At 36.9% G+C, this 11711-nt stretch overlaps 1 protein-coding gene across 1 annotated transcript; it reads right to left on the bottom strand.

Annotated features, from left to right (window-relative positions):
* Positions 1–788: 788 nt before the first annotated feature.
* On the bottom strand, positions 789–1766 carry OR6Y1 (olfactory receptor family 6 subfamily Y member 1). The gene has a single exon (XM_001117100.3). It carries the CDS (start codon positions 1764–1766, stop codon positions 789–791), a length of 978 nt encoding a protein of 325 aa, XP_001117100.3.
* Between the last annotated feature and the right edge of the window lie 9945 nt (positions 1767–11711).

The raw sequence follows: 11711 nt of genomic DNA, 5'->3' as shown, positions 1-11711 counted from the left end.
TTAAAATTAGGTTTATATACTTGGTTTTCCACTGAGCGTTTAATTTTTATAAGCTTAAAGTGTTTTTCAATATTTAAGGTTGGTATATGTTATTATAACATTAATAACAAAAATTAGTAATAGTTTTCACTTTGTTATTTGGCATAAACTTAATCTTTTGTTTTTAAAAGCCTTAACAAATTAGTCATTTATGTTATTTGGAGGGAAGTGGATGGAGTCTCCCTATGTTGACCAGGCTGGGCCCAAGTTCCTGGACTCAAGGGATCCTGCTGCCTCAGTCTCTTGAGTAGCTGGGACTACAGGTATGTGCCACTGTGCCTAACAGGCATTAATTTATGTTGATCTTTTTCTTTTACTTCTACAATATAGAGTGTAAAAAAAACCTTTTTCTAACCACCTGAGAGATGAACGGTGGTTTTATTCTTTATATTTAATTGTTTGTCCTTTCTGGAATTTATTTTGATAAGTTGTGTGGAAAAAGTATTTATCTTCCTCTTTTCCTCCCTCCTACCACTTGCGCTCTCTCTCTCTCTCTTTCTTCCTGATTTCAAATAGATTTTCTACCATTTTAAAACTTGTCTCTCAGCCTGATAACAGAGGTTACTTCTTGAGAACATGTTTCTCTAGTCATGATTGTGTGTACACACACACACACACGTGCGCACACACACACAGAGGAGAGCAGTGTTACAGTACTGGAGATTGGGGGATAACCACAGACAAGACTGAGGGGAAAAGTGTGTCATGATCATCTCTCAGTTTAAGCCTGAAAGGAATCTAAACATTTTTTAACTACTGAAAACCCCATTTCCCTGGGGCCCACTTCCTCTGCAATGTATGGTCTTTCTGAGGGCTGCCTTTACGTCACGATTCCTCAGACAGTAAATGATGGGGTTGAGGAGTGGAACAATGACAGTGTAGAGAACAGATACCACTTTGTTGGAACTGTAGGCATACATGAGTTTGGGACGGGCATAGGTGAAAAGGGTTGTGGAATAGAAGAGAATTACAACGGTCAGATGGGAGGCACAGGTGGAGAATGCCTTTTGGCGGCCCTGAGCAGAAGGGATCCTGAGGATGGTGGCAAGGATAGCAGCATAGGATGCCACCACAACACAAAGAGGAATAGCAATGACCATGAGGGCCAAGAAGAAGTCCACCAGCTCAGCATGTGAGGAGTCCTCACAGGAGACGTTAAGGAGTGGAGAGATATCACAAAAGTAGTGATTGATCTGAGGCGTGCCACAGTAGTGAAGTTGCACTATAAAAACCATCTTAATCATGGCAGTCATGAGTCCACAGAACCAGCATCCTCCAGCCAGTGTGCCACAGAGCTGGTTGATCATGATGACTGGGTAGCGTAGTGGATTACAAATGGCTACATAGCGGTCAAAGGCCATGACAGCAAGAAGGATGTACTCAGTGCAGACAAAGGTCACAAAAAAGTAAAGTTGAGTCATGCAACCATTGAAGGAAATACTCTTGTCGTGACTGAGGAAGTCAACAAGCATCTTGGGGCTGATGACTGTGACATACCACATCTCCAGGAAGGAGAGGTGGCTCAGGAAGAAGTACATGGGCTTATGTAGCTGCCCATCACTGTGGATAGCTAAGATGATAAGAAGATTCTCCAGCAGTGTCAGCAAGTAGGTTGCCAGGAAAACGGAGAAAAGAAGAAGCTGGAAGGCTGGTCGTGTTGGAAACCCCAGAAGAATGAAATGTGTTGTCACTGTACGATTATCTACTTCCAGAATTATGGTGGTCATGACTGGCTGTGGGCAGAGACAAAGTCAGTTCCTTCCATGACACAAGCACTAGTCTATGGTTATTTGTATTGATAGAGCCCACCACTAGCAAATTTATCACAATAGGAGGTCTCTGCTTTTTTATCTGACTGCCTCTTGAATTATGGTGAGAACCAAAGCTTTTGAGAAAAGGGAGCTTATATTTTAACTTGTTTTCAAATTTTCTCAAGAGCAGTAACTTGTCCAAGGTCATACGAAATAGAGGTTATAACTTTCTAAATCCTAGTTCTGTGCTTTGCCAATATATCACTTTTGGGCACACAAAAAAAATGGTCTCCAGACCACCCTTTCGCTACAGGCAAAACATCCCCATCTACTGAATATGGAGAGGAGGAAGAAGGCCCAATTACCCGTTCTCTAGGGGCAATCTGTGTGACTCTGGAGTGGTTGCATGACCCCACTTATCTGTGAAATGCAGAGAATTTTCCCGCTTTTGTCTAACAAGGTGCTTAAGCTTGAATGAAGCAATAGCTGAGCCCACCCACAGGACTAACAGCAAAATCAGGTTTGATGCAATTATTCACCAGCTTTTCAGAGAGCAAACCTCATTGGATAACTTGAAGGGTAATATTTTCCTCAATACAATCCATTGTATAAAATGCTTGCTTAGGAGTTTGACAAAAGTGCATTCAAATCCAACTTTTGTCTTCATATATCTAAATGAGAATACCACATAATCTTTTAGAATACTAGTTACTTTATTTATAAAATGGGGATAATACAATGGGGTTCACATTTTGTGAACATCAAATGGGATTTAGAGTTTAAATTCAGTTCCTGTGATATTTGCTGTTACCTTTCCAGGCTACTCTACTTACCCCCACATACATAGCTCCTCCTCCTTTTAAAACAACACACACTCTACCCCACACACAGAGCTTCCCCCACCCCAACTTCGACCCCTGCCGAAAACAGCACAAAACTGGTGCAAACAGCAGCCATTGTTAATGAGAAAAGGGAGAGGACTGTGGGACTTTTCCAAGGATGCTAAATTAGAAAACCATAATCTGTTGGGAGTAATATCAGAGAAAACGAGCAAATTAGTGACTCTTCTGCATTTCTGTTCATTAGTTTCGCAAAATGTGTTACCTCTTTTTGTGTTAGGCTGAGAATCATTCCCAAACCTATTGATACTGAACACCTTCCCATTTCAGGTCTCACTCTGTGTCCTATTGCTTCCATTCTCTTTTCTGCTCTTCTCCAGAGCCACTTTCACTCTTGTTCCCCATTTCTCAACAGCTCAATTTTATGGTATAAATGTGTAGGACAACTAGGAAAGGGTTTTTTTTTTTTAATTCCTAAAGAATGACCATGAGGTGAAAGAGCCAGAAAACTACTGCCCACACTATCCATTTCCTCTTCCCACTTAGATTTCAGCTTTAGAATCCTGAAAGAAAGGCAGAATAGAAAGGCACAATTATTCCTTGTTAGAGAGGAAAATGGACACAGATAACCCAGAAAAGGCAAATAATATATTACAGTGTAAATGCAAATAATTTTCTTTTCTGTTGGAATACAGTTCCTGAGAAACACACTCACAAACACAAACACACGCACAGTCAACACAAAACCTGTCCTTGCTCACCACAGCATGGTATTCACTAGGCAGTGTGGGAGTGGGACGTACAAGCAAGTCCCATTATGAACCTCCTAATCTTTTTCTTCATCCTGATTTAAAAAAAAAACCTTTGCATCCAAAAATTCAAACCAACTTAAAATCTATTCTTGAAGAGTGTAGGCCAGACTCTACCTTGCTCTCTCTTACTACATCACCATCCTTTTCAATGAATTGATGAAGTGAACATGTTTCTAGCTATTGAGGGTAGCATTACTATTTGGGAGGCACTTTCTTGGTTCATAGTAATAGGATATAAGTCTCCAGAGTCATGTCCTTGGGCTTAATCTTTGTGTCTATTTTTTTTTAATATTCTAGAAAACCATAGGCAAGACATTATACCCTAATGTCATCTTTTCTTGGGACCACCCACAGTGTCCTGCAGAAGATGCCTAACCTAAAAAGCAGAGTTAGAATAATTCTACTAAATAATGCAATATATTCTCCATTCCTTTGCAATAGATATTGTCATTCTTAGGGTAGTTGCTTCAGATGTGAAGCTGGAAATAAAAACAACTAATTTAATTTTAAGAATAAGAATAAGTAGATAAAGTGGGAAATATTTTCACAGAACTATGCATTTATTCATTCTTCCTCTAATTCCAGCAGAGTCCAGATGAAGCTCCACAAAGTAAAAATACAAAGAAATAAAAAAGAAAGGGAGTATACAGTATTATATAAAGAACATCTGATTAAGCAGCTTTATCATTTGAGCATGGAATTTAGCTTTGAGGTCACTAGCAGTCAAGTAGAAGAGGAAAACAATTCAAAGTACAATATGCTCTCATTCAAGTTTCAAAATTATTCATACATATGTATATACAGAATTATGTTTTGATAAATGTGAAAGTTAATGTATAAAGAGGTAGAGTACTTTATCAAAAGGCACATACATTGTAGATATAATAAGGGTCTAGATTTCCTAATTCCTAAAACTAGCCATAAATTTCTAGGGCTAGATTGTCTGAGTCACATCCTAGTGCCTTCTAAGATTGTTGAGACAGCCCACTGGGCAGGCTTGTAAGGAAGAGAGCAAGGCTCGCAGAGTTAACAGCCTTCCCTCCAGTGGAAGTTTTATAGCAACTGGATTCTGAGGAGGCTCTGCTGAATATATGGAAGCATCTTTACTGCCAGATGGTAACTCACATTTGTGTATGTGAAAGCACATTCACATCATTCTATCTGATCTTCACCATCGTGGAGTTAGCACCAATGTCACAGTGCTGACTTGACGCGAAGATATTAAATGTCTAGCTGAATGGTACACAGCTAAGTTGCTTAATGGCAGAATTGGAATTAAACAGCAAATTTATTTTTTTATAATCCACTGATTTTTGTGTATGAGTATGTAGAGGATGATCTATGAATTGGGTGAGGCCTTTTTTTTTCTTCTGAGAATTAAATTGTACCTTTAAAAATAGTTTTAATGGCACTCTATGCAAGGAATGAAAATTTAAGGAGAATCAAAGGGCCAGGCTGAGAGCCAAGAGCCAGTTTGAAGGTTCGAGTACTCTGGATCTCAACAATATTACCTAGCAGCAGGTTAAACCATCTCACTTTTTCTTGTAGCCAACTGTCAGTTATGCATTGTGGACTTGTCTGATGAAATAATAGCATTTTAAAATCAGTGGTATTTTAATTCAGACTTCTTTTTTTCCTCAGATAAGGAAATCCCAAAGTGATTTAAGTGATTTTTCTCTAAGTTTAAACAACTATATAGTGGCACAGTAGCAATTTATTAATGATTACATTTTAGTACCTGGCAAGCGTTAATCCCCAATTGTCTTATACAATTCATTCAATTTAATTCCTTCTATGGCTCACTGTTATCTTACACACTTCATTCAAGTTAATTCCTTATCTGACCCAATTATTATTAGCTCAAGAAGGACAAATCACCTTAAGTTTTAGCCTGATTTGAATAGAATCATAAAAGTTAATGTGAGTCTTACAACAATGATTTTCTCAAAAATATATTTTTTAGCTTTCACAATTGCTTGTCCATTGTATTGATCATGTACACACACACACACACACACACACACATACACATTGCTAAGCAAGTAGAATGAGATCCTTCAGCTCTAGAAACATAAGATTGTAGGACTGCAAAGAACCTGAGAGGTAACATGATTTAGCTCCCTACCACATTTGTGAATCACCAATGTATAGATGCAAGTATTCACCCAGACTTTGCCTGACTTTTTCCAGGAATGGAAATCCAGTATCTATAAAACTAGCCATACTTTAAATAAGAGAAACTTTTGATTTGGGAGGTGGGAGGCTTTCTCTTCTGAACCCCAATTCACCCACATTCATGGGTCCTGGTTCTGTTTCTGAAAGTAAGTCTCGCCACCTTCTCAAAGGATAGACTTCACTGTTTGAAAATAGCCATAAGGTCCTTTAAACCTCCAATTCCCCCCTCCCCAGCACCCCCATTACCCCTGTCTCTCCTTTTTTAGATTAAGCCACTCAATTTCCATATATATGTATGGAGAATACACACACACACACACACACACACACACACACACACACACACACCCGGGTTATCAGTTCCCTAAAGATTGTGATCATCCTCTTTGGATGATTCCAGCTTAACTGGGACATTTAATGGGGACAAATATCATCAGGCTATGGAAAATACAATTGGTATTTAAGGCTTAGTTTCACTCTGGAATCAGAGAATAAGAATATCTTCTTTTTCCCCTTGAGCCTTCCACCAGAAAGTAACAAGAGGCTCTCTTTCTGATTTCCCAGGGAGGGTGGATATGACCTTTCCCATAGCTAGTGGGCAATGAGCCCAGGATAATAATGGGTCTAGAAAATGACCTGCTCTGTTGTTTGTGGGAAAATGAGGTATAGGGAAGAAAATGTATATCGTCAAATTGCTCCTGGTAATGGAGGCATTTAAAAAATTGCCATACAAGCTCTGTAGGGATTGATTTGGCCAAACTGAGGGTCTCAGAAGTCTTCAAAAATGGAACATAGATAGTGAAAGAAATAACAGAGCAATCACTTGTGCTCAATCTGATCTTCTACTAATTCCTGCAGGGAAGTGAGAAAAAAAATTATAGATTAGCCAGAGGTGGACATATCAGTCTTGGACCCTCAATAGTAAGGCATTTGCTAAAACGTAGGAACACATTCTTGCTCCTTCAAATCGGTTTTAAAGGGATACAATTCTAATCCAGCTCCCTTTTCCTAGGCCCTTCCAGGAACAAATGTGCTTCAGGGTGATATGTGTAACAGCTCCTAGGTCTGTGGTAGGACAGAATGCCTTGCTGCCTTGTAGTGAGCCCCTCTCCACCTCTGTTTCTACTGAGTTGGCTTTGAAGACTTTAGCAAAAAAATATCTATTTCATATCCCTGATCCTCTATACTTTATAACTTTCCAAAACCATGACTTGTATTTTGAAATAATTTAATTTCCATCTAGGTCCTTTGGGAAAAGTGGCTTAATTTCTATGGGTCTCATTTGGGTATGATTAATCTTTGCAGTTTATTTCAGGATTTCAAGTTGAAAACAAATGTGGTCACATAATGTGATGCATCTTTTTGACTAACCAGGACAACAGAAAGGGAATTTTTCTTGCTCTACGGCACTATCACTAGAAATTCTAGTGTTCTATAGCACTGTAGGATGACTGTAGTTAACAATAAAATAAAACAATAAAATAGTTTCAAATCGCTAGAAGGAGGATATTGAAAGTTCCCAACACTTAGAAATTGTCAGTGTTTGAGATGATGAATATGCGAATTATTCTGATTTGATCATGGTTCATTACGTGGATCAAAACATCACTATATACCTCACAAATATATACAATGATATATATATATACATATTAATTAAAAATAAAAGAAAAAATGTAGCAGGAGTAATATTATAAGCCATCCGACTCTCCAGACATCACTGTCTGTCAGTCCCTGCTCTTATTTAACATAAAAGCACACATGCTTGCTCACATACCTATGTTCTATCCACCCCTTCTCGCATACACATGTTCATTCATCTACACCGGTCCATTAATTCCATCCTCTATGCCACTTTCCCTTTTTGTGTCCCTTATGTCAGAGTAGATTTGGAAACTGTGCTTTGAAAGGCAGAGTCGTGCAGATGCATTAAGTGGAGGCATCTTCAGAACAGACCTTTGGGAAATTTTCATACTCAGGCCTATTTCACCTAGAGTAAGTTATCACAGTGGAGTCTTAAAGTGACATGAGAATCCATATTACACTATATTTCTGAATCCTTAACATATTTCATATGGCTAGATATACACAGATGCTGAAAAAAATCTTTGCGGAACTGGAATTAATCTATGTATATACTAAATTCCTCTCCATCTATAACTTGTGTCACTACCCATTATAGGCTTAAAGATGACAAACTATCTTGAAAAATCAATAAAATAAAATTTTGGATGAATCAGTAATTTACATACAATTTATCTTCAATTATTCCCTACTTTCCTTCATAAAAATAAATAATTAAAAGATGGCTAAATTCCCTTTTGGAAATATCTGAGAGTCTTTTTTCAACTCACCATTTTCTCAGGAATGTAACCCTTTTCCTACCTAGTTTTATCAAGGATGGCCAGCTTGTGCTGAGAAAAGAGAAGAAATCATGTAGACCAAGAGAAGAAGAACAACGTACATAAGCCTAGAGAGTTTCTGGGCAAGTCTGGTTATGTCTCTGCTTGAAGAACGCACAGAATGGAGCTATTTGTGTTTCTGCCTGCTTTCAAGCTACTGGAGGAGACAAACCAACTCCCTTCTATCCACAAGAGACCTCCCAAGAGACACAGCCTTCAGGAATACATTTGGCCTTTCCAGGGCTCAAGGGGATCCTGGGAGGATATTAAGGAAGAGCTAGCAAGCTAAGTGAAGTCTCCAGGCACAAAAGATACCCTAGACTGGCTGGAAGTACACTGCCTGTCCTCCCCAATGAGACGGGAAGAGGAACGTGGCGAGGGGAAATGTGTGTGCATGTGTGTGTGTGTGCGTCCTCTTTCTGAGGAACAATCTCACAAATAATGTCTTCCAGAAAAAGACAGTGTAATTCAGAAAATAAGAATGGTAAGTACCCTTCCTTATTTGGGGACCCAAGTGTATGAGCACATGCACATTTGCAAACTCCAAACACACTCAGGTATTGTGCTTATAAGTATACACAGAAGTAACTGTAATGCATCAGTAACTCAATAGATGTGAACAATGAATATACTACATTCAGATGATATATGTATTTTTAAAAAAGAGTAAGAACATGCTATGTATTTACTCTTATTATCTACAACCAGTACACATTCAGAAGCATACAGATGCTCAGAGAATGTAGATGACAATAAGATTATATGGAAAACAAAGTGGCATGGACATTGGACAGTTATCTCTTTATTTATATATGTTGTTTCCTGGGTTTGGATACCTGCACATCCAGGATAATTAGCTTTAGAACCACAGACCTAGGACTATCGTAGAAAGTGAACAGGCTCTGTTGGGTTTTGATATGCACTACTACGAAGGATGTTGACCATTGTAGGGAATTGTGCTTTTCTGGAGTTGGGAAAGATGAAAACTAGCCAAAAAAGAATAACATCTCCCAATAAAAAATTAAGCTCTTTATTTTAAAATAACAGAATTCCCCTAAGGAAAATAGTGAAACCCTTCAGATTCCAAAGGGCCTAGTTCATATTTTTAGGAGTAACCACTCTTTACTCCTCACCATTTTTCAATTTGATAAAAAATTTTAAAAGGAAATTTTTTCCCATAGAAAACTGGGATAACACTTCATTTATTTCCAGGCAGTCTCTTAGCTCATTACTGGTTCTTTGGTGACATTCTGTGTTACCATTCTATAGGAATCTGACCATTCATTCAATAAATATGTATTGAGTACCTTCTAAGTGTCAGGAGCCATTCTGGTCACATGTCACTACTCTTTTCAAATAGTTTTACTGTAATAGTTTTATTCGGCCCTTAGGAATTTGATGACAGACTTCAAGAACAAGAACCTCTTCTGATAACAGAGGAGGTTCAAACTGAGTGGTATTAAACCTCTGTTTCCTATTTACTATTATCTAAAGTTCAGTAAATAAGAAATATAGGTTTAATACCACTCAGTTTTAATTCCATTCTCTTGAAATAGAGAAGGAAAACATGATACAGATAATTAAAAATTGCTGCGAAACGGAAAAGAAAGAGGACATGGCTTTCAAGTCAGCAAAACATGGATTTGTATTGCTCTTTGTCAGCTCTGGGATGTAAGTAAGTTCTCAAACCTTTGGAAGTATTACGTTCTTCATCTTAAAAGGTGACACATCAAACCAAAGGTTAGTCTTGAGTAGCAGCTCCGAGTAAAGACTCTGCAGTTAGAGTGCCATGGTGCAAATCCTGGCTCAGCCATGTCTTATCACGTGACCTCGGGCAAATTATTCTGTCTCTCGGTTTTTTTTTTTTAATTGGAAAAGTAAAACAATAAGAGTACTTATCTCTTAGAATTATTGTGATGATGGTATGGGTTATATATGTAAGCTGTTTAGAATAACATTTGCCATACCAATATATGCTTTTATGTGTGTATTTGTATTATGTCAAGCAAATAGAAGGTGTTCAGAAAAGTTCATTTAATTTCCAATTTCCTTTATAATTTACTTGCACATGAGCATAAGAATTTTTGCCATTTTTGAAATTTTTAATATATTTGAAAGAAACAATGAAGCTGTTTCTGACTAAGTGACTCATTAGTTAACTGGCTTCTTCATCAAGAGACTGTTTCATTTTTCCAGTTTTCATGTTAAAGTAGAGGCAGAGCCCACTGCATGCTACTTCTTAAATAACTTCTGTTTATTTAATTTGTAAAATTTGGTGAAACATAGAATGATTGAGACTCTTAAAATTATTTTAAAATTACTAGACTAAGGATTCTCAAGAAAAGAGACTTCTCCCAAGTCATTGCTTTTCATTACAATGTCTGGTACATAGTAGGCACCTAAAATATCTGCTCAATGAGGAAATGAGTTGAATCCCATTTTATTTAAATAAATAAAAATGTGTAACTTCAGTGGAGAGGAAAATAAGGAATTGCAGAAGTTCCTGGCTCATTAAGTACTATTGTGGGGAGATTTGTAGAAAAAAATATGATTACTGTCTTAGATAGTTAAAAAAAATCTTCCTAACTAGTATCGTGAACTGAGTAACAAATACAAACCAAACCTGGTCTTTTCTTGGTTTATAATCATTTCTCAATACAAAAATATGTAGTTAGAACTATGAGTGCTTAAAATGGAAAAAAATCTAAGTTTATCATTATTTTCTGTCAAAAAATAAATAGTTTTAAGAGTTAATATTAAAAAACAATAGACTAGATCTTCGAGTTGAGTGACAAAAAGCACATGCTTATATATTGTCAGAAGTTTGGCTCTGAGAAAATATTCACAATGATTATGCATTTATCTTTGGTGAGAAGAAATAGGGTAATGTTTAGATGAATGAGTTAAAGTTTACTACGGACCTATTTTTCTTTTGTGTTAGTATTTTATAATTCTTTCTGAACATTGTAAAGTTTCTATATCCTCTCTAAAGTCACAAAAATGAAACAGATGATCATGTCTTGTGCCTTCTATAAAGTGTCTTGTAAATAAAGATCATAACATTTTTATTTTCTTTTTAAATTCAAGCCCAATTTAGTCAATTGGATGAATAGTGTTGCTATTTTAAAAAAAGATTAATTTCATTCAAAAAATCCTGATACCCCATGTGCTTTTTTCACATTGCATGCCTCTGTCAAAACATCTCATGTGCCCCGTAAATATATACAACTGCTACGCACTCTAATTTTTTAAAAAACAAATTAGATGGCCAATAAAATAATAAAAAAATAAAATCATGATAAACTTCACTGCATGCTACTTTACTGCTCCCTCTCTGTTACCTTTATCTGGTGAAAAGCTGACTGCACTGTGTACAAATTAAGAACCTTAAGAAATAACAAAACAAAATCAAGTAAAATAAAACAAAGCAAAGTGCATCAAAATAAAATAAAACAGCCTCAGTAATAGTTACTGGAATTGCAGATATCATGTCAGGAAAAAAAAAAAACCTACTTTTTCCCTGGCTAGTCTTTTTAATTGCAACATTAAAGAGACAGTAACTATAACATCTGATAGAAATGGTTCATTGTTGTTGCACAGAATAAGAAAAGACAACACTTCAAAATGACTATTTGTTTTTATTTTCACTCATCTTATGGGCACTCACTTATCGAGCTTTTTCACCTTTCCAAT

This window comes from Macaca mulatta, chromosome 1, assembly GCF_049350105.2.
Source record: "Macaca mulatta isolate MMU2019108-1 chromosome 1, T2T-MMU8v2.0, whole genome shotgun sequence".
Taxonomy (NCBI): Eukaryota; Metazoa; Chordata; class Mammalia; order Primates; family Cercopithecidae; genus Macaca; species Macaca mulatta.
This window is presented reverse-complemented; position numbering and strand designations above follow the sequence as displayed.